This window comes from Loxodonta africana, chromosome 24 (assembly GCF_030014295.1).
Source record: "Loxodonta africana isolate mLoxAfr1 chromosome 24, mLoxAfr1.hap2, whole genome shotgun sequence".
Taxonomy (NCBI): domain Eukaryota; kingdom Metazoa; phylum Chordata; class Mammalia; order Proboscidea; family Elephantidae; genus Loxodonta; species Loxodonta africana.
In genome coordinates, this window is record NC_087365.1 from 30,776,954 (window position 1) to 30,800,129 (window position 23,176).

At 42.4% G+C, this 23,176-nt stretch overlaps 2 protein-coding genes and 1 non-coding gene across 3 annotated transcripts; 1 reads left to right on the forward strand and 2 right to left on the reverse strand.

Annotated features, from left to right (window-relative positions):
* The first annotated feature begins 7,778 nt into the window (after window positions 1-7,778).
* DEFB118 (defensin beta 118) lies at window positions 7,779-8,791 on the forward strand. The gene is given in 2 exon segments (XM_023549917.2): window positions 7,779-7,792; window positions 7,906-8,791. Coding segments are annotated over 2 exon segments (402 nt in total). The 3' UTR covers window positions 8,294-8,791.
* A 1,529-nt stretch (window positions 8,792-10,320) lies between these two features.
* Window positions 10,321-19,336, reverse strand: DEFB119 (defensin beta 119). Its single transcript, XM_023550121.2, has 2 exons — window positions 19,180-19,336; window positions 10,321-11,795 (listed from the first exon to the last, which is right to left on the reverse strand). The coding sequence occupies exons 1-2, from the start codon at window positions 19,235-19,237 to the stop codon at window positions 11,611-11,613; spliced, it is 243 nt and encodes an 80-aa protein (XP_023405889.1). The 5' UTR covers window positions 19,238-19,336; the 3' UTR covers window positions 10,321-11,610.
* Window positions 19,337-21,654: 2,318 nt separating this feature from the next.
* Window positions 21,655-21,736, reverse strand: TRNAS-GCU (transfer RNA serine (anticodon GCU)). Its single transcript has one exon. It is a non-coding gene; the product is annotated as a tRNA-Ser (tRNA).
* Between the last annotated feature and the right edge of the window lie 1,440 nt (window positions 21,737-23,176).

Here is a 23,176-nt window from a genome sequence, read left to right on the forward strand (position 1 = left end):
CAGGAGTATACATACGTCAAAAATGATTAAATTGTGCACTTTAATTATGGGCAGTTTGTTAGTTGTTAATTGCATTAGTTTCCTAGGGTTGCTGTACCACAAACCAGGTGCCTTAAAACAACAGAAATTTATTCTTTCACAATTCTAGAAGAAGTCCAAATTCAGGGTGTTGGCAGGGCCATGCTCTCTTCAGGCTTGAACTGTCAACCTTTAAGTTAGTCAAAAAAGCAAACCAAACCTGTTGGTTCAGCCAACCTTTCGGTTAACAGGCAAACTCTTAACCACTGCGCCACCAGGGCCCCAGTCAAGCACAAACCATTTGCACCACCCAGGAACCTCCAGTGGGTATAGACACACAAGCAGATAGACAGTTCAAAGGTAGGCTTATGCTAGAGTGAGAGGCCTGGGGAGGTAAGGCAAGATACTCTAGTGTATAAGTGCCCCCTCTCCCTAACTCCAAACACCTCTTCAAAGTATCTGACTTAGAAATTTCTGCATGCCTTCCCAGTACCCTTATCAGATGCTCAGTCAATGCCCAGCCAAGGGGCTGATAGTCCACATAGATAAGGTTTTATATATTCATCTGGTTCAGTGCCCCATTCCTTGGCCCCCACCCCAGAGAGACCAATAAAGTCTAGTTCAGATTCACACTACCCCAGTGCTCTGGACTCCCGGACTCACTGCCTCCTACTCTCCAAGGGCTATGAGACTCCTGTTCCTGGCTCTTGCTGCCCTCATGCTTCTGCCCCTGGTGACCCCAGGTAATCAGAACCCAGAGAAACTAAGAAAATAGGTTTGTTTGTTTGTTTTCTATTTTCTCCTGCTCCTGCCCATGAAAATTCCAATGTGTTGCTGTAACCCCCAATCTGGGTATCTCCATGGCCCCCACATTAGGACCATGTCCCTGACAGGTATAGAACCTACAGGTAGGACGGGGCAGCCCCTACATCCAGAGTTGCCCTTGGTTCTAAATCCCAAGTTGCCACCTGAGAACCCAGGTGAGAGCTTGACTCACCTCAGTCCTCTTTCCAACTTGCACTAGCTCTTGAAAGTGATTCCCAAACCCCACTTTTCTGTGTTTTCTTGGCCCTAAACTCCTGTTATAGCTTTAGATGGGTCATTTCTCCCATATTCTGGAATATAGTGAACAGGTCAGAAAATGTCTGCAGAGCTGTTGTGTGGAAGAAAGAACTGACTTTTCTGCTCCCTCTCACTCATGAAAATAATCACTGGGCTTTTTTTTTTAAGTATATTTAAAATCATGACCAGAACTTTGAAATTGGCACCCAAAAGAATTTGAATAATTTCTCATTCAAAGTACTCTCCTTCTCCTTCTGTGGTGTTTATTTCAATGTATGAGCAAACACATAATAATGAATCTAAATATTTCTGTTTTACAAAAAAAAAATAAACACACTATACGTATTTCTGTGCAAAATTCTTCTTGCATTTAGTAATGTGTTGTGGCCATCTTTCTCTGTCCTCACCTAAGGATTTGCCTCATTCTTTACAAAACTGTAAAGTTCCTCGTAGGATAAGCCATAATACATGTATAGTTATTTGGGATATTTTCTCACTTTTGTAATGCAAACAAAACATCAATGCACTTACTTCTACCAATATTTTTACATATTTGGACAAGCATTTATGTAGGATAGGTTCCTAGAAGTCAAATCGCAGGTTAAAGGTAAGTTCAAGGTATTTTGTTTCATGAATTTCCCCTTTATATACCTTTCAGGATGCCGTTGGCAGAAATTGTCAGCTTTCAGGGTTTTGAGTAATTCTTTGGTTGCAATTTCAGAAACAGTCAGGGATAATTCTGTATGGGTGACGTGAGACCAATTATACCTACTTTGACTTCTGGTGGGGGTATGGAGACTAGAAAAGAGACAGGTGTGAAAGATTTGTAAAAAGCAATCCATAGATCACAGAAACACAAGCATATGGGGGAAAAAGTTGCCAGCCAGTCAACTCTGACTCCTGGAAACCCTGACTCCTGAAGACCTCATATGTGTCAAAGTAGCACTGTGGTCTATAGGCTTTTCGTTGGCTGATTTTCAGGAAGTAGATTACCAAGACTTTCTTCCAAGTGGTGGACTCGAACCTCTTACCTCTCGGTTAGCAGTCAAGAGCATTAACAATTTACACCACTCAGGGATTCCACAGAGCATGTGGGGAGCAAAGGAAATTTTACATCTTTTGGAGTTTCAAGTCTGGGTGCTCTGGCAAGAGATACAAAATTGGAGCCATCCCACTGGAAGAGTTGAGATGATGAAAGAAGTATAAAGTCTGCATGCTTTTTCTTGGACAGCCCCTAAGTTTAAAGAAGAGGAATAAAAATCAGTGACATTTATTGGGATGGTAAGATCTCCATACTCCCTTAACAGCAGCGCGTGAAGTTTCTTCCATCACCATGAGCCCTCCGAAACTCAGCATTATTTTTACCAGTCTGATAGGTATAAAGCTGTTCAGGACAGAAGTTTGGTCTGTCTTGTTAATGGATGTATCCTCTCACATCTTGAACAGTGCCTGGTACACAGTAGGCATTCAACAAACATCTGTTGAATAGGTAAATGAGTGACTTTTCTGTTAGTTGCTTATTTATATATCCTCTAGCCAATGTTCTACTGGGTGGCTGATATGCAGGCGTTCTTTAGTTTCAATCTGATCACCTTGTCAGCTTTTAGTCATTGGTATGTTATCCCCCAGTGTGTTCATCTTCTGGCTCATTTTATGAGGCTAGTGTAATCTTGATTCTAAAACCAGAAAGTTACAGGTCCTGTTTCTACATAAACACAAGTGGAAAACCCACTGCCATCAAGTCGATTCTGACTCGTAGTGACCCTATAGGACAGAGTAGAACTGCCCCATAGGGTTTCCAAGGCAGTAAATCTTTACAGAAGCAGGCTGCCACATCTTTCTTCCATGGAGCCACTGGTGGTTTCCAACTGCTGACCTTTTAGTTAGCAGCCAAATGTTTAGCCACTGCTCCACCAGGGCTCCAAAAGTACCCTAAATAAAATATTGGCCAGCTGAATTCAATGTGTACTAAAATACATGATGATCATGTAGGGTTTAACCCAAATGCAGATGTTATCCAACGTTAAAAAATCTATCAATAAATTCACCACCTTTGTATACTTAAGGCCTGTATATGAACTTTCCTTTATTGAACAGAAACACTTAATTCTGTTCACATCAAATTCAGAAATTTTTTGCTTTGTGCGTTGTGTTGGTGATTTTGTTAAGGAAGCTCTTTCCCACTCTTAGTGTCTCAAAAGGGTTCTCTGACATAATCTCCTACTAAATCTTTAGTTTTGCCTTCCACATTTAAGTCACCTAATGGAATGTGTAGATCACTTTTATTTTTCTCATAGAGTGAGAAACCTGGAAACCCTGGTGGCTTAGTAGTTAAGAGCTACAGCTGCTAACCAAAGGGTCGGCAGTTAGAATCCACCAGGTGCTCCTTGGAAGCTCTATGGGGCAGTTCTACTCTGTCCTATAGAGTCGCTGTGAGTGGGAATCGACTCTACAGCAATAGGTTTTTACATGCTAACTAATCTATGCTTTCTCCTCGATTCATGGTGTCTTTGTTAATGCATATTAAGTTTCCCATTTAAGCAAAGGTCTATTTCCAAGTTCTCTATTCTGTTCTTGGGACAATCTCATATTTTTTGGATTACCATGACTTTATAATATGTTACCAAAAACCAAAACCAATCGAGTCCAACTGAGCAACCCTATAGGACAGAGTAAAACTGCCCCATAGTTTCCAAGAAGCGCCTGGTGGATTTGAACTGACAATCTTTTGGTTAGCAGCCATAGCTCTTAACCACTACCCCACCAGGGTTTCCATAATACATTAGTGTTAATAGTATAATATGTCATGTAGTATAAAAACTCGTTGCCATCGAGTCGATTCTGACTCATAGCAACCCTATAGGACAGAGCAGAACTGCCCCATAGAGTTTCCAAGGAGCACCTGGTGGATTCAAACTGCTGACCTTTTGGTTAGCAGCCATAGCTCTAAACCATAGTATAGGGCAAATTTTTGTCCTTTTTTTTTTTTTTTTTTTTTAAAGTAACCTTAGCTACTAATCATAAATTTTAAAGTAAGATAATCGAGTTTCGCAAAAATCCCACTGGGATTTTGGTTGGAATTGCATTAAATTTATGGATTAATTTATAGGAAGTGAATCTTTATAATAAAGTCATCCCATGAAAGAGCATACTCTCTTTTACAGTTTTAAAATATACCAAATAGAAGTCTTGGGTATTGTTAGTTTCAAACAAGATGATTTGTAGCTATGCTATATATTTTATTATATTTTCTAGTTAGTTATTTTGGTATAAAGAAGTACTATTGATTCAAGTAAATTGATATTCCATCTGACATAACTCCTGAACTCTCTTATTAATTGTAACAGTTTGTTAGTTTTTTTAATTTTTCTTGGTATTGTGTCTTAGTTATCTAGTGCTGCTGTGACAGAAATACCAAAAGTGGATGGCTTTAACAAAGAGAAGTTTATTTTCTCACAGTAAAGTAGGCTAAAAGTCCAAATTCAAGGTGTCAGTTCCAGGGGAAGGCTTTCTGTCTCTGCCAGCTCTAGAGAAAGGTCTTTCTCTTCAATCTTCCCCCAGACTAGGAGTTTCTCTGCGCAGGAACCCCGGGTCCAAAGGACGTGCTCTGCTCCCAGTGCTTCCTTTTGGCAGCATGAGGTCTCTCTGCTCGCTTCTTTTATATCTCAAGAGATTGCCACAAGACACAATCCAATCCTGTAAGCTGAGTCCTGCCTCACTAACACAACTGCCGCCCGTCCTCCCTCATTAACATCGTAGAGGCGGGATTTACAACAAATAGGAAAATCACACAACACCAGGAATCATGGCCCAGCCAAACGGATGCACACATTTTTTGAGGGGACATAATTCAATCCATGACAGTACGTATGGCTGCTAGAATGAGTGAGATTTTTATCTCTTTCCTTCTAATCCTTATACTCTTTTTGTTTTCTTTTATCATTGGGGAGACCCTCCACTATTGTTTTAAATAATAATAATAGAGAACACCTTGGTTTTCCTGATCTCAGTGAGAAGTACAGTTTCTCTATTAGATAATGCTAGCTCTAGAATTTGATACCTAACATTTACCAGATCAAGGAAATTCCCTCCTATTCTTACTTTACCTAGATTTTTCATTATAAATAAGTAATGAACACTATCAAATCTTTTTTCTACATCAAATAAGATAATCCTAGTATTTATCTCCTTAATTCTATAAAAACAAAAGACCAAACCCACTGCCTCGATTTGATTTCAACTCATAGTGACCCTATAGGACAGAGTAGAACTGCTCCATAGAGTTTCCAAGGTGCACCTGGTGGATTCGAACTGCCGACCTCTTGGTTTGCAGCCATAGCACTTAACCACTTCACCACCAGGGTTTCCCCTTAGTTCTATAAAGGTAATGAATTTATTGATAGATTTGCTAATGTTGAATAATTTTTTTTTTTTGTATTTGAGTTAAAGCTTACTTGATCATCATGTATTTTAATACACTATTGAATTCTGTTGACCAGTACTATATATAGGGTATTTATTTTTCCATCTGTATTTATAAAGAAAATGGACCCATAATTTTCCAGTTTTAGAATTAAGATTACACTAGCCTTATAAAATGAGCCAGGCAACTTTTCTTCTTTTTTTTCTATTTTCTGGAACATTTTATGTAAGATAGTACTTACTGCTTCTTTGAAATTAAACAGAACTCACCTTTAAAATGACCTAGAGCTGAGGCTTTGAGAAGAGATCTTTCACTACTATTTCAATTCTTAAGGCTTATTGATTTATTCAAGTTTGTGTTTTCTTCCTATACCATCGTGGAATGTTTTTAGAATTTACCCGTTTTGTCTAGTGTATAGTTGTTCACAGTTTCATCTGTTATTTTTAATATACTGTATCTGTTTCTATTTTGGAAACCCTGGTGGTGTAGTTGATGAGTGCTACGGCTGCTAACCAAAGGGTCGGCGGTTTGAATCCACCAGGCACTCCTTGGAAACTATGGGGCAGTTCTACTCTGTCCTATAGGGTCGCTATGATTTGGAATTGACTCGACGGCACTGGGTTTGGTTTTGGTTTTTTGGTTTTCATTTTATCATTTCACTGTGGATTTTATTTTTACTAGTTTTCTTTTTTTTTCTTCATCAGCCTTTGCAGAAGGCTGATTTTGTTACTTATGACTTCACTATTTCTGGTTTTGTTACAACTTTTTAATCTGAGATTTATTTTTACCACAGTATTATATTTATATTATATTTTACCATATTATAAATTTTCATATAGATGGAATTTTTTATTCTTATTTCATTGCATTTGATTGGAAAACTAAATTTTAAGGAGAGAAAAGTTTCTCAAAAATTCCACTGGGATAGTGGGATTTTTATGATGTGTACAATGTAGGATGTACGATATTGAGCGTCTGCAATCTATTGAGGTTTTTTATGGCCTGATACCTTGCAACATAAAGTGTAGTCCATGGACTAGCAGTATTGGCATCATTGGGAATTTGTTAGAAAAACAGAAACTCAGGCCCTATCCCACCCACTCAATCAGAATCTGCATTTTAACAAGGCTTCTACGTACTGTGTATACACATTAAAATTTAAGAAACACTTTGGTGAGTAGCGTCTGGGGTCTTAAAAGCCTGTGAGCGGCCCTCTAAGATACTCCACTGGTCTCACCACTTTAGGAGCAAGAGAGAATGAAGAAAACTAAAGATACAAGGGAATGATTAGTCCAGAGGACTAACGGACCACACCTACCACGGCCTCCACCAGTCTGAGTCCAATACAGCTACATGGTGCCTGGCTACTACCACTGACTGCTCTGACAGGGATCACAATAGAGGGTCTGGGACAGAGCTGGAGAAAAATGTAGAACAAAATTCTAATTCACAAAAAAAGACCAGATTTACTGGCCTGACAGATACTGGAGAAACCCTGAGAGTGTGGCCCCCAGACACTCTTTTAGCTTGGTAATGAAGTCGCTCCCGAGGCTCACCCATCATCCAAAGATTAGATAGGCCCATAAAACAAAATGAGACCAAAGGGTCACAACAGCCCAAGGGCAAGGACTGGAAGGCAGGAGGGGGCAGGAAAGCTGGTAATAGGGAACCCAAGGTTGAGAAGGGAGAGCATTGACATGTTGTGGGGTTGTTAACCAATGTCTTAAAACAATATGTGTATTAACTGTTTAATGAGAAACTAATTTGTTCTGTAAACCTTCATCTAAAGTACAATTTAAAAAAAAATTTAAGAAGCACAGGCCTAATACACAAGCAAGCAAAGCCTATCACGTAGGAATACCTACACTAGCCTTACCAGTCATTACCAGTTGCCTTCAAGTCAGCTCCAACTCATGGCGACTCCATGTGTGCAGAGTAGAACTGCGTTCCACAGGGTTTTCAAGGCTGGGAACTTTCAGAAGCAGATCTCTGGGCCTGATTCATAGTGACCCTATAGGACAAAATAGAACTGCCCCCATAGGATTTCCAAGGCTGTAGATCTTTAAGGAAGCAGACTGAGACATCTTTCTCCCCTGAGCAGCTGGTGGGCTCAAACCACTGACCTTTCGGTTAGCAGCTGAGCGCTTACCCATTGCGTCACCAGGGTTCCCCTAGCATCATTATAACTAGATCCAATTCCTCAAGACTAGAAAGTTCCTTTTCACAAAAGTAAAAAATGGGCAGGTGGGAGACCAGGGATAGATGTTTTAGAAACATGGTATTTCCCAGGTCTGAAATGGGGGTCTTGCAGCCATAGTTTAATTATGACTCAAGGTGTTCTTATGAGATGCTAAATATTCAGTCAAGCTAGTGTAATTGCGAGCCTCATAATCTAAAATCAGTGGTCTTTCCTTTTATTATTCAGAGTATGCTGGCCGAAAAAAATGCTTGAGCAAAGGAGGGCACTGCAGGAAAAACTGCAGCCATGGTGAAGTGAAGGAAGCCACGTGTAAAAACCGTGAAGTCTGCTGCATTCCTGGGAAGAAAGACTTGGGATCGCAAGTGCCAATTCTTAAAACAACACCAACTTTCATGCCCTATTTTGAGTCAACAAACATTGAGGATGTGAGTGAAACAACAATACCTTTCACTCAAGCCTACTTTGAATTAAGCACCAAGAATTAAAAAGATGACGATTCCGACCTGGAACTGGGAACTCAGAGCTCTCTCCCAGAGGTCCATCAAACCACACGAGCTCTTCTCTGCTGTCACTCATTCCTGTCCTCATAGTGCTGAACTAAGTCCTAAAGATTCACAAAGCTCTGAAAGTATCATGGTGGCCCATCCCCAACCCCCATCAATGTGTGATTCTAAATAAAATCAGCTGTACTCAGAAGTCCAAATTTTTCCACTATTTCCAATGATGAACTCTTCAGTGCTTTTCTTGAAATCTCAAATTATTTCCATGACAAGTTTTAACCCATTTTTAGTGTCCCTTGTTTGCTAGTGACCTATGCACAACCATATTAACGTAGTTAAGTATTCCGACATTGTTCTTTGCATGTGTCTTTCAGTCTTCTCTATGAGCGTTGTGGAATACCAGAGGCATTTCTGTGTTAGTCTTACCTTTTTATGGCAGCATAAGTGGTCAAAATCAGAATTCTAAATCCTTGAATTAATGACGATAGCTACTAGGACACTGCCTTAGTTATCCTGGACTGCCATAACAAAAAAAATACCACCAGTGGGTGGCTGTAAAGAATATGAATTTATCTTCTGAAGTTCTGGAAGCTAGAATTCTGAATTCAAGGCATCAGTAGGGCTAGCCTCTTTCTCTGTTGGCTCTGGGAGAAGATCTTTGTCTCTTTCCATATTTGTATCCCTGGTCCTCCCTTGTTGTTTCTTGGCTTGTAGATGGATCTTGCATAGTCTCTTACCCCTGTGTGTGTGTCAGTGTCTATTTTGCTCTTTTTATAAGACACTATTATGAACTGATTAGGTTTAGGACCCATCCTGCTCTGGTATGACCTCATTAATGTAGTGAAAACCTATTTCCAAAGAAAGTTATCTTCACAGGTACAGGGGTTAGGACTTCTACATTTCTTTTGGAGGAACACAATTCAATTCATAACGGGTACTGAAAGCTTTCTTTATAGAACAGCAGACACTTCAGGCAAAAGCACTCATTTTACTACTAACTTTGGCCCTGAAACCTTATTTATCTCTCACTCTTGGAGACTGGCTAGCCAAGATATGAGCTATGAAGACTTCTTTTTGCCCCAGGTGCTTCAAGTTTGGAATAGAAGCCAGTTGAAAGGCTAGCTCCATGGGCCCATCATGTCCTAGACCAAGCCCTGATCACACATGGACATCTAAGGGTAGGGGCAGCCCCTCAACTGTGGGTGAAATGATGGCTTATTTTGTCCACTTGATTATTGAGAGCTTTGTATGTGTGCCCCGATAGAATAAAAATGTCTTCACGTCCTGCCCCCTTCTCAAGTAACAAATCTTTAATCTTGCTCTTTCCTAGGCCCTGACCAACCAGACAACCCATTACCACTGCCCATGAATTACTACAGATCCATAACTTAGGCCATCCCTCCTTCCACTGGAAGGATTTCCTGTCATCACTGTCTTTCAGGGCCACCTCTAAATCAGGCTATACTGCAGCAACTATCCACTTCTGACTGGTGCTAGTATATCCTACAGACCACTCCACAAACCTGGCCTTGTTTTTTCTTCCTTTATTAACCAACCATAAGAATTCCTCATGACACCATTAGTGTATGATGAAGGAGGGGCAGTAAGGGAGAGGAGTGGGTACCACAGACATCTGATCAACCTACTTCTGCATTTTATTTATGCTTTTCAGACCTTCTTAGTCCACAGTTTTGAACATACCATTTCCATTGAACATTGGAACAGTTTTCCAAAGGGTCAATTTAATTATTCAGGGGATTGGAATATACCCAGTTTGTGATGAGACATTTAGGTCTCATGAACTTATATTTTCAAACGTGCCTATTGTTATCGATAATTCTAATATTTGAAGTCTTTGAAAGTCTAAATTTCTGGTGTGTGGTTTCTGCTAGCCTTAATTTATGGTGCCTTATTTCCTTGTGTGTTTTGTGATTTGGGACTTTCATCTGTGAATTTTTCTTGAAATTTTATCACAGTAAATCCTTCATTTGGTTCTGTCAGATGTCTTTGGCACTATTAGTCTGGGATAACTTTAAACTAAATTATCAGTTTGACATTTTTTCAGACCACTCAGGTACCGTGAATTCAGGGTACAAGATTACCTGAGAACCAGTTTGAAGTTGTAAATTCTCAGTGGTGATTTTTTTTCTCTACACTGAATACCAAGGTTCAAGACTAGGCAATTTTCCTTGAAAACACTTGGCAAGGGAGAGGGAATAGGTATTTACTTGTTATCATGGCTACAGAATTGTCAGCTTTTTCCTAGGAATGTGGAGAGTCTTTATTCTCAAAAGAGAAGAGAAACCCAAAAGAATGTAATGATGCAACTGACAGAAGAGGAACCCCAAACAACGCAGAAGGAGAAGCTCAGATTTAGGAGGAAAACAAAGAAAGAACAAAGTCACAGAAGCCATGGAAGTTCAGGCTTTCAAGGAGGGAATGAACTATGATGGAAATACTACAGAGAAGCAGAGGGAGATAAAAGTTGAGCAAGATCCATGAGACTTTGAAAAAGGAGGTCTACTGGCAGTCTTGGCCAGAGCCAGTTCAATAGAATGAAAAGCACAAAGGCAAGTTACAACAAGTTAAGGAGAGGCAGAGAAGTAAAGAAATATAATTGGCAAGTGTGGTTACTTTGCTTTTAACAAAATTTGCAACTAAATATGGATAGAAAAATTAGATATTAGTGTGGGTGAGCCATAAAAAGTAAAGTGACAATTTTATATTTAAAAGTTAGTGTTGCTTGTAACTGGGAGCACAAGACTCCTAGATTATTAGGAATTAAAGGACCTGTTATACATAGGGTTGCTATGAGTCAGAGCCAACCTGATGGCATCTAACAACAACAACAAAGGATCTTAAAGATCATCAAGGCCAGCGGCGTCCAACATTCAAATTCATTTTACAATGACCACCAAACAGACCTGCAGCTTCCCAACCTGAAACCTTGATAGGGCAGCTTATTCCACTTTACAACAGCTCTATTGGTTATGAGGCTCTTTCATGAACTAAGCAAAATTTTTCCACAAGACCTCTACCCACTACTCCATGCATCCTACTTACTGGTTCTAATCTCCCTCTGAGTCCTACACTGCACAACATCACGTGCCTGCCCAAACCCTTCAACTCCCCCCCACTGGGCTCAAGTCTATTCTCTCCCCATCTTCACTGGCTTGTCTATACTCACTCTAAGTGTCACTCCAGTTTTCCGGCCTTCTCTCTCACGGGGTTACATCCAGAATGGAACAGATATCTCTCCATGAAAAACCTGGTCTCTGCTCCCCATGATCCCCAGTGAATGAAAGACAGACAAGAGGGGCAGGTGCATGAATTTTAATGAGGGAGATTGACAGCAGGTCTGAGCTCCCAGAGGGGTTGAGGATGGTGATCAACAGCACTCCAGCTATTTACGGCCAGCGGTTCCCTCGGGCCCAGTCGCTGTTTTCCTCTCCGCCAACCAGGCTTATTCTCATGTAGGACTGGAGGCAGCATGGTTGATAATTTTTGCAATAGAGGTAGGCTTGTTCATCCTTTTTGCAAGAGGTTCTGCACACTCCCTTGTTACCCATGCATGGAAGGGGGTAACGTCTGCCTGGTCAAAAAGATACATATAGTTAATCTCCACTCAGCAGTGGCATAGATCTGGTCATAAGAGTAGGGGAACCTAGGAAAATCCTAAAGGCAGATGGCAACTTCTACTTTCAGAAGAAATGGGGTAGGTGTACTTTCTTTTATTTGTCCTGATAAGTGCAGTTAAAAACTCTGGGTTTTGTAGGTAAAACAAATATAAGAAGACTCTGAAAGGTGAAGAGAAGAAGGCAAATCAGCCATGGGTCTCAGGGATGAGGAATGGCACAGCTGTGTGTTCTCTGGGTTTTCTTTTTGCCCCATACATCCCAGACTGGTGCCATCCAAAGCTGGCAGCCTTGGATGGATGGATGCAAAAATGAAAACACAAATGGGTGCCAAAAACAAGACCAAACCCTTTGCCTTCGAGTCAATCCCAACTCATAGCAACCCTATAGGGTAGAGTAGAACTGCCCCATAGGGTTTCCAAGGAGCACCTGGTAGATTAGAACTGACAATCTTTTGGTTAGCAGCTGTAGCACTTAACCACTACACCACCAGGGTTTTCCAAATGGATGCAGAAGTTAAAAATTCCAAGAAAAGTCTGCTTTCTCTAGCCCAAGTACCAAAGAAAGGGCAGCATAGCAAGACAGAAAATTTTAGGCAATAATCACTCTGCTCCAGCGAAATAGCTCAGTCCCTTCCCAAACCCCCACCAGCAAAGGCTAATTAGAGAGTCTAGACTTTACCCTCTTGAGGCTGTAATGAGGTACCACAGTCCCTTCTCATCTCCTAAGGTGGTGTCAGAGAAGCCCAGGCGTGAGCTGGGACATTTATTACTGCTGAGTGGTAATAAGCCCCTCACCATCCTGAAGAGTCAATAGAGATCATGTGGGGAGCTCAGCTCCCCCGACCTGGTGGAATAAGACACCCTTCTACCTCCCCAAATGTGTGGGAACAGAAAGAAAAGAACTATCCACGCAGAATTCTACATTCAGTGACAATGTCCGTTGGGAATGTAGAGGAAATCCAGACATTCTCAGATGAAGGAAAATTCAGAGTATTTGTCACTAGCTGACCCACCCTAAAAGAATGGCTAACAGAAATTCTCAAAACAGAAAGGAAACGATGAAAGAAGGGATCTTGGAACATCAGGAGGTAAAAAAAGACCAAAAGAAAGAGTAAAAACATAATAAATACAATATACTTTCCTTCCCCTCTTAAGTTTTCTAAATTATGTTTGACGGTTCAAGCAAAAATTAGAACAACTTCTAATGTGGTTCTCAACTTATGTAGAAGAATTATTAAAGACAATTAGATTATGAATGTTAGTGGTTAAAGGGACATTTGCTAAACATACACTATGAGTCACTTGATACACATCAGCTCATTCAGTTTTTAATACAACTTTTTGAAGTAGATATCTTTATTTCTTTTTCTTGCATTAGGAAACTGAGGCTCAGAAAGAAGCAGTGTTCTGGCAAACTAAGAGGCAGAGCTAGGACTCAGACTCCACTCAGTATGACTCCAAGCCCGTATCTTTCTACTGGCCCATGTACTACATGATAGGCCTTGGCTGGGAGAGGTTTGCAGCTCCCTGGATAAGAACAACTAGAGCCATGGCTTTCTATTGTCTGCAGCAACAAGCCCAAACTTCCAAACCTGGCATTCAAGAGCCTCTCACTCATTCCACAAATGGTCATCATCACCCAAGCTTCACCAGGCCTTGAACTTGACACTAGTCACATAAGGGTCCCCTATGTCCAAATGGACTCAATGGAAAGCCTAATGTGCATCCACACACACACCGTGATAAAAGTCCTTGCATTGAATAAAGAATCCTACTTGTTTTTCCTTTCTTTTCTTTTTTTTTTCAACAGAGAGCATACCTTCCCTAAGCAAGGGTGAGGAGCGGTAAAGAGGAAATGTTTTCACCCCTTTGGAGTGTGGACAAAAATAGAAAATGAATACCTCAGTATCAGATGTACCTGAGATCCTGGGTATTGGTGTACAGAGCTGAGGATGAATTGAGTTTCAGCTACATTAGCAGGCCTGCTTGTCAATCCCAGTAAAGGTGCAGGAAAGGTGCCCAGTTTTCCCAGCTTTGGGATCACAATGCTTTTACAACTCCCCCTGGAGAGAGGCCATGGCGGAGCCAGATCGGGGCTTCAAGGTGTCCAAACTGATCCCAAAGCTTTTGTCAGGGGCTTTGCCGCTCCTCACACCCCCACCCCGCCCCCGGCTGTCTGCCCCTTGTTGCTCTGCACTGCCGCACACTGTATCACCCACATCTACTTATTGTTACCTTCCATGCTCCCTCAGCCCTCTCACCAGAAGCCACAGAAGACCAGCTTGTTAATCCCAATATTGCCTCAAACCTACTGTGTGATCTTAGATCACTTTTGTTCCTCGGGTCTCAATTTCCCTATCTGTGAAATGGGTAGATAGCGCAAGGTTGCCTGGGTCAGATATTCTCACAGTTGAAGGACTGTCAGGAATAAAGGAAGTGTGGCAGGGGAATTGGGGAAGGGGGTAGGCCTTATCTCCCAAAGGAATAACCTAATGGAATTTTCAAAATTACACATGTCCGGCTTCTACATCCAGAAATTCCAACACAGTGTCTGGGGAGAGGATGGAGAAAGTGTCCTCTAAAAACTTTCTGTGGCTCAGTGGTGAGTGCTACAGTCTTTCTTTATACCAGCATTCTGTCCACACCCCCCCCCACACCCACCGTTGTCTCTGTACATGCAGTGTTAAGAACAGAGAAGGGTCTTAATAAATGTTGCTCACTGAATGAATAAATAATAACTTGTGGACGATAAATTAATGTCCAAATAAATGAATTTGTTGGAGGCACAAGTAACTGTATGTGGAGAGGTTGATGCCAGGCCCCAGGCATTGAGGGTGAGATCCTTAGACTCTCCCCAGCCCCCTTCCACACAGTGAAATCTGTGTGTTCTAAGAGCAACTAACAGGTTAATAATAAGAACCAACATGAGGAAGGCCCACTAGATGCTCTGCATCCTTTCTGACACCGTTTGTTGTTGTTGTTGTTGTTGTTGTTAGGTGCCATTGAGCTGACTTCAACTCATTGCAACCCCATGTGACATAGTAGAACCGCACATAGGGTTTCCTAGGCTATAATCTTTATGGCAGCATATCGCCAGGTCTTTTCTCCCCTGGAGCTGCTGGTGGGTTCAAATCGGTTAGTAGCCCCATGCTTAACCATTGCACCACCAGGGCTCCTTCTACCACCATTAACCAGAGCTAATACACCTGAGGAAACCCTGGTGGTGTAGTGGTTAAGAGCTACAGCTGCTTACCAAAAAGCTCAGCAGTTTGAATTCACCAGGCACTCTTTGGAAACTCTATGGGGCAGTTCCACTCTGTCCTATAGGTTGCTATGAGTTGGAATCGACTCAACAGCAATGGTTTTTTTTTTTTTTTTTTTTAATACACCTGATACACTGGTCCTCTGATCTCTTTATCCCAGAAGGCATCCCACCCCCGATTCCTGGAATCTGGCATCAGCCTATCCACACAGCCATTCATGTCCCCCACCAAATCCACTCATGCTTTCACACGTGAATTCATCATCAACTAGTCTTTCAATCAATAAACACTATATCAAATCCATGCCAAGCACTAGGCATAGAGATGTAAATAAGTCATAGTCTCCATCCCTAAGGATTTCCATCTAATACGTGTGTGTTTGAGGAGTTGGGGAGGAGGGTTCAATTGCTCAAATAATTACACTATAACATGATACCAAAACCAAAAACCCACTGCCGTCAAATCAATTCCGACTCGTAGCTACCTATAGAACAGAGTAGAACTGTCCCACAGGGTGTCCAAGGAGAGGATGGTGGATTCGAACTGCCAACTTTTTGGTTAGCAGCCAAACTCTTAGGTGCCGTAATTTCTTAAGAGTGATAGTCTGTGACACCAACCAGAACTCAGTTTGAATCCCTGCTGTATCTTAATGCCATGTGACCTTGGCTAATTATATCACCTCTCTGAACCTCAGTTTCCTCATCAGTAAAATAGGAATAATAAGTGGATTGTTATAAGAATGGGATGATTTTGCACCTAGAAGCACCAAGCACAGTGCCTGACACAAAGCAAGTGCTTTGTCAATGAGAACTATCATTAAAGCCATTATTACTGCAATTATTAAGAAATAGTGGGACAGAGTTTATATGAAGGCTGTCGTGGGTGGTGACATCAACTGGGCTTTGAAGGATGAGGAGTTCATCATGGTGATGGGGACAAGGCAGAGGGGGACAAGGCAGACATGAACAAAGGCAATGTCATAGGCAAGGCAGTACAGTGAGAGGACTGGTATGGCTGAAGTGAAGGTCTGTGAGGGACAGTCATGGGAGATGAAGCTGGACCATCATGTGAAGGCCTTGAATGCCCAGAACCCTGGAAAGCGAGGAGCCAAGGATGATATACAAGCAGAAGGGCAACACGGTCAAATGAATCTCCTGGGAAGAGTCCCTCTGAAAGTAGAGACTAAAGCAGAGGAAATCTGAAGGCAGAGAGGCCAGGGAGGGAGTATTTTGGATCTTTTCATCCAGGCTTCAGGGCACAAAAAGCTCACAAGAGAGGCATCAAGGCTGTAAGGCACGGTTTATGCAGTTCCTGCCTCAGGAGTGGCCTTGGAAATGGATTGTCTGCCACAGTAGGATCCAAACTGAGGTACATCCCTGGGGCAAGAATACAGTGGAAGCCCCCTGCCACACGTTTGAATATTTTAAAGCTATAAATCAAGCTAGCAAAAGGGATAACTCTGTTCTATCACCCATTATGAAATATTCCTTCATAATGATGTGAAAGGTCAGGTTTGATTGTATAATTCTTGAATTCCTCAGTTTTCCCCGTGGGAATACTGCAGCACCAGTAGAACTGGCCCAGCCTGCAGCCCACCACCCTTCTCAAAGGCCTGTCCCCTGCTCTGTCCCACACCGTGAGGAGCCTCACATGCACGAGGTAAACACTCCAAGCGAATATACAAGCTCTGCCCACAGCCCCTGCAAACAGCTGCCCCTTGGCCCTCCTCCTGCCTAGGGGTGCATGCGCGGTAGTAGTTGAGCACAAACCGCTTGTGCCACTCAGAGGAAGACGCTCAGGTCCTCTAAGTTCCATATCTGGATTCTAAATGTCACCTATGAGTTAGTCTTCTACCAAGCTAAATTGCCAATCCGAATGAGACAGGCTTCCATCTCCCTCTGAGCCTAACACAGTTGGACGGCACACAGCCCATATTTCGTAAATGTGTGAATAAATCAATAAACAGTCTCAGCAACTAACATTTATTGGGGGCTTGCTATGTTCTGGGCAGTGTGATCTGCACTCTCTCGTTTCATTCTTACCATAATCCTGAGATCGATTCTATTAGAAAAAAAAAAATTTTTTTTATTCCGATTTTACAGATGTGAAAGCTGAAGTTCTCAGCGGTTTATTTGTATAGAGTCTGACTATGGTAGTGGCAGAGCTAAAGTGAAGGAATGAATAAATGACCCCCTGAAAGAATGTAAAAAATAAATTAATATATAAAAGGGTAAGTGTATGTGTTCTGTCTTTTTTGATACTTGGAAAATTCTGATCCTTGGGGCATCAAAATGCATCTCAGTTGACTCCCCTAGACATCCAAGGATTTGGGCTTTACTCAGCCCCTGTCCACCTCCAGCCCATTCACCCCCAATATGCATCGACTCTCCTAGCCTAAGGATTCTCCAACACTCCATGTATTTGTTGTGCCTTCAAATCTCTTGGTTTCCCACATGCCCTCCTCAGTGTACCTATGACCCAATAGCTTCTGCTGGGGCCCTTAGGCTGGGAGAGGAGAAACTATCTTCAAGGCTGTAGTCATCACCCCATTGACTTCCTGCTGCCACCTCTTAAACTTCACCCTGCCATCCCCCCACCCCCAGTCCATTTGGGGTATCCTTTCTCATGATTGACAGACACAGGAAACAGATTTGCGAATTTTAATGGAATATGGGAACTATGAAACCTGAAGCAAAATCATTTCTATCCACGATTATTTTTCTTTTTATTCCTGTTTTTTCCTTTTTGGGGCTTCTGAGTAGTGGTTCGGGTGGTCAGTTCATCATCAATTACTACTGGTTCGATTGTTAAGTAACGACTAGGGACACAGCACCGTTTACGACTTGGGCAGCGTGAGATGCTGTCTTCATCATTTTTGCACACCAATCTGCAGTGTCCTTCCATCCAACAGCTCTCTTTTGAGTATAGGAACAACCATTAAGCAGAAGTTAGTATCCCTCGGGTGGAGAGGCAAGAGAAGGTACAGGAGGAGCAGGAGGGCCAGGGAGGAAAGGCAGTGGGTTGAGTAAGAAAGGCTGGAACCAGTTCCAGAAAAGGAAAGAAAAGACATGGAGAGGGGATAGAATTAAGACAATTGTTGCAACTGGGATCCCAAGGTTTTCAGGGAGGTTTACATATATCCCACCCATCTGTCTTCCTGTCTTCCTTTCCCCCAACCCCCTACTCCTAATTTTGGGAACAATTGACGCCAATGCAGTTCCCACCTAATGAAGCTTGCGGATAATGGGAAAGGTCAATGAACACCTGTAATATTGGGCGCCTGGGGGGGGAGGGAGTGAGGATTCACTCACATTCCAACAGACCCAGATCCTCATCCATAGCCCAGACCTGTCTAACTTAAGCCCAACAAGCCCCACCTCTAGCCACAACCTAATCTTAAATCTTCCTTGACCCCATATTTACCTAATTCAAACCCCAGATCTTAATTATAACTCCCAGCTTTATTCAACTCAATCCCCCACTCCGGCCCCAAGTTAAACCCAAATCTAATCAAATTGCAAGCCTCAGTTCCCAGCAGTAGCCCCTCACTAAACTAAACTCCAAACACTGCACCATAGAGTTCTGACACTCAGCCTCAACTCAAGCCCCAGCTTAATCCCCAACACCACCCCCACTTAACTCAAATCCTTCCCCCTGTCCAGCCCACCCGAAACCATCAGGAAAGCCCAACCCCTCCCCTCCAACTCACCCTAATCTATCGTCCCTCTATCACTTTAACCCCAAGGTCTTTTTCTCCCATCACAATTCACCCCCAGCCTTCCGTCTAACCTTCCAAAGGCCCCAACCTGCACCCAATCCTTTACTCCTAAGGCCTCTGCCAAGCTCCCACCTGAATGCCTTTCCTGCCCTTTCATCCAAATGCCCAAAGCATCTGTTATTCTACCACCTTGGCAATAAAGAATCAGGGAGAGACGCTGATATAAGAAGATTCTGAGAAAACCTCTCAGAGCTGCATGAAACGAGGAAAAGCTTCAGATTCTGCCCCCAGTGTGGGAAGAGGGAAAGGGAGAAGCCCATGACCAGGATCCTAGCCACTTGAGAGAGGCCCAAGTTACCTGACACCACTGGTTCCATGGCCAGAAGGATGGCAAGAAACAGAAAAAGAAGCTTCATGGCAGGCAGGTCCCTGGAGAAGGAGCTGGCTGTGCTGTAGGGGATGGGGATAGTGTTCTCGGCAGCAGGAGTGAGCCTTGCTTTTATTGGCCCGGCTGTGGGCAGTGAACTATAGCAGGGAGAGACTTATATGAGGTCAGCCAGGCCAAAGGACAGTGTGTAGCAGATGTCTCAGCAAAGCACAGGATGGGAGTGTGGGAAACTGATCAGCACCCATGCTTATAGTGCCTTTCTTTCCTGGAAAGAAACAAAACAAACAAACAAAAAAAAAAACCCATTGCCGTTGAGTTGACTCTGACTGATAGTGGCCCTATAGGACAGAGTAGAACTGCCCCATACAGTTTTCAAGGCTATAAATCTTTGCGGAAGAACCAGCCGTGAGTTATCTGCTACATCTTTCTCCCATGGAGTGGCTGGTGGGTTCTAACTGCCAACCTTTTGGTTAGCAGCCAAGCCCTTAAGCACTGTACCACAAGGGCTCCTTTCCCTACTGGAGACAGGCAAATTAAATACCCTTAGACACCTACAAAGGAATTCATTAATCAATATACAAATACATATCGAGAAACATATTTTATTTTGTTGTTGCTCTTGTTGAGAATGTACACAGCAAAACACACCAATTCAACGGTTCCTATGTGTATAACTCAGTGACACTGATTACGGTCTTCTAGCCATGCAACCATTTTCATCCTCCTTTTCTGAATTGTTCCTCCTCCTTTAATATAAACTCACTGCCCCTAAGTTTCCTATCTAATCTTTCGAGTTGCTGTTTTCACTTTGATCCCACATAGTTCTTAAAAGAGTATAATGCTCAAGGCAAGCATTTTTAAAAATATTTATATTTTAAAAAACACTTATCCTCAGCTTTGAAACAGAAGAACACACATGTATATGTCTTCCTGAACCTTGAACTTCCCAACTTCCCACTTCAGGGCCTTCGCACTTACCATTTGTTCTCTCTGTGAAGCTCAGCCTTCAGCTATCCCACGGCTAGTTCTTTCTCATCGTTCCATCTCATCTCAAATGTCACCTCCTTGGGGAGACTTTCCCTGGTCACCCTAGATAATGGTGCTCCAATCTCTGTCATTCTATCATAGTAACTTGTTTTATGACCTTCATAGGTTTATCTGATCTTTTAAGAATTATTTTCCATGTTTAATCATTGTCTCTACCATTGGAATGTCAGATCCATGAACCCAAGAACTTGGCTACAACCCTAATATTAGAATATTAATTCAGCAATTTTAACAGATATTCTCCCAAGCAAAAATGATTTCAAAATGCAGACATTGATTTCTTTCTCACGTAAAAGTTTAAGCAAGCGGTTCAGTGAAACAACTTCACAATCACTAGGAAACAAGGTTCCTTCTGGCTTGATGCTCTGCTGTCCTCAGCAGGCATCTCCATTTGATGATCCAGTTGCCATCATCAAGTCCCCATTCCAGCCATCAAGAAGCAGGTAAAGGAGGAAATGAAGGGCACAGCTTTGCCTTTAGGAACACTGCTCAGAAGTTGCTCACATGGCTTCCACACACTCCATTGGCCAGAGCTCATTCAGATGGTTATATCTAGCTACCAGGTAGGCTGAAAACTTTGTTTTTTAATTCTGGGCAACCATGGCCAGCTAAAATTCAGGGGTTATATTACTAAGAAGAGGAGGAAGACAAATACTGGGGGAGAGCTAGCAATTTCTGACATACGTGGCACATTGCAGGTGCTTAATAAATATTTATAGAGCAAATAAATAACGTGTATATTGAGTACGCATTGAGTACTCAACTGTTAGTCAAAAGGTTGGCAGTTCACACCCACCCAGAAGCACTTCAAAATAAAGGCCCAGTGATCTGCTTCCAAAAGGTCACAGCCTCGAAAACCCTATGGAGCAGCTATACTCTGCACACATGGTGTCACCCTAAGTCAGAATCAACTCAACGGCAATTAACAACAACAACAACAACACACTGAGTAAAGCTATAAGAGGTGATCTAATGGGGAGGCAACCCAAGTCCTTTTAGAGTGTGGAGAGAGCAAGGTTCTTGTGGATTGTGTTCCTCCAGCCAAGCTTCTGAAGGAGCCGGATAAGGGCTGGGCCTTGGACAGAACTTAAACAAGAGATTATGAAAGGAGACAAAGGAGGATTCATTAAACACCTATTACAGACTAGGCTCAGGGAATGAGTTTTGCTTTTACACACATTTGGATTTGAGTCTTGGCTGACAATTGCTAGCTGTTGACCTTCAGTAAGTTAAATTTTCTGAGCCTCCTATGATGAAATACAAATCCCATTTAATTCAATTAAATGGGATAACTTATGCAAATTACCTAATAAAGTGCCTGACACATGGTAAATGCTAAATAATTATCAACTATTATTATCATTCTCACCTCCACGATAAGGTAGGGAAAGGAAGGAACAACAAGGATAGGATTCAAACCCACGCATGCAGAGCACAATGGATTAGCAGTCCATCACCTTAACCACTCTGCCACCTCGTCTGGAAACCCTGGTGGTATAGTGGTTAAACTCTACGGCTGCTAACCAAAAAGGTCAGCAGTTCGAATCTACCAGGCGCTCCTGTGGAAACTCTGTGGGGCAGTCTACTCTGTCCCATAGGGTCACTATGAGTCGGAATCAACTCGAAGGCAATGGGTTTTGGCTATTATTATCATTGGTTTTTAATTATTGTTATTATTGTCATCTTGCATGTATTTACAAATGTGAATACTTGAATATATCTGTGTAGTATATTTATACTTGTATGTAGTTTGTATGTAGGCACGGCATTGGTGCATGTGTGTGTGTTTTAAATACACACATGCATGTATATCTGTTCTCAAGTCATCAAATGTCATGGCCTAGAGATCTGCCCACTCGGTTCTTTGTTCCCCTCAAGCCCCTACCTTCTATGACTCTGGAACATGACAGTTGCACAGTGATTCCTCTGTTACGCTGGGAGATCTGGGCCAAGGCTAAGAGAAACAGCTGAAGGGGGAGTGGGGAGCAGGGCTGCCACCTTGGCCAGCAGGCCGGGGGGAAGAAGTCAGGAGATACGACATGAGGCAAGGTTGTCCAGAGAGCTGACTTGACCTCAGTTGCTACATGGTAACTCCTGGGACCCACCAAGACCAAAACGGACCTTAATCCAGCCTTTACAATTCCTCCCACATGGGTACAGCCTGGCCTGGGCAGTTCTCTAAGACTGGACACTACCCACTCCCTCAAATCTGTACAGTTGCATTTTCGGGTTCTTAAAGGGCCGCCCACTTTCTGCAGCCTGAATTCCACAGTGGAGTGTGGGAGGGAACAACCAGTTATCAGGTTCCCTGGATAGGGTCCACATAGGCCTGGAACTTTTACCTTATCTCATTTCTTTGTTCCTCCTAGAGCCCCTGGGTTGTGCAAATAGTAACATACTCGGCTCGGCTGCTAACCAAAAGATTGGAGGTTTGAGTCCCCCCAGAGGCACCTCAGAAGCAAGGCCTGTAGATCTACTTCCAAAACACCAGCCATTAAAAACCCTACGGAGCGCGGTTCTATTGTGACACACATGAGGTCGCTCTGAGTCGGAATGGACTCCACAGCAGCTAGTCGGTTTATTTTTCCACTGACCTATGAGGTTAATAATATGACCAGAAGGTAAAAGAAATGAGAGCCATAAAATTATGGCCTTTTATAGATATCTTTCACTTCCATTCATCCATGTCATCTTCTCACTTTCCCAGAGGTAGGAAAGTGTCCAGGTGAGGGCCTGAGGTTCAGAAACAGATAATATAAGGGCCAAGGCTGTGTAAAAGCTTGAGGGGCTGTTATAAAGGAGCTGAATTCTAGAGAAATTCTCTGCACTAGCATATCCCCAACAGTGTCCTCTTTCAAGTAGTGTTTCATAAAAAAAAATGGATGCTAGTGATCATTTTCTTCTAAAACTCTTTAAAATA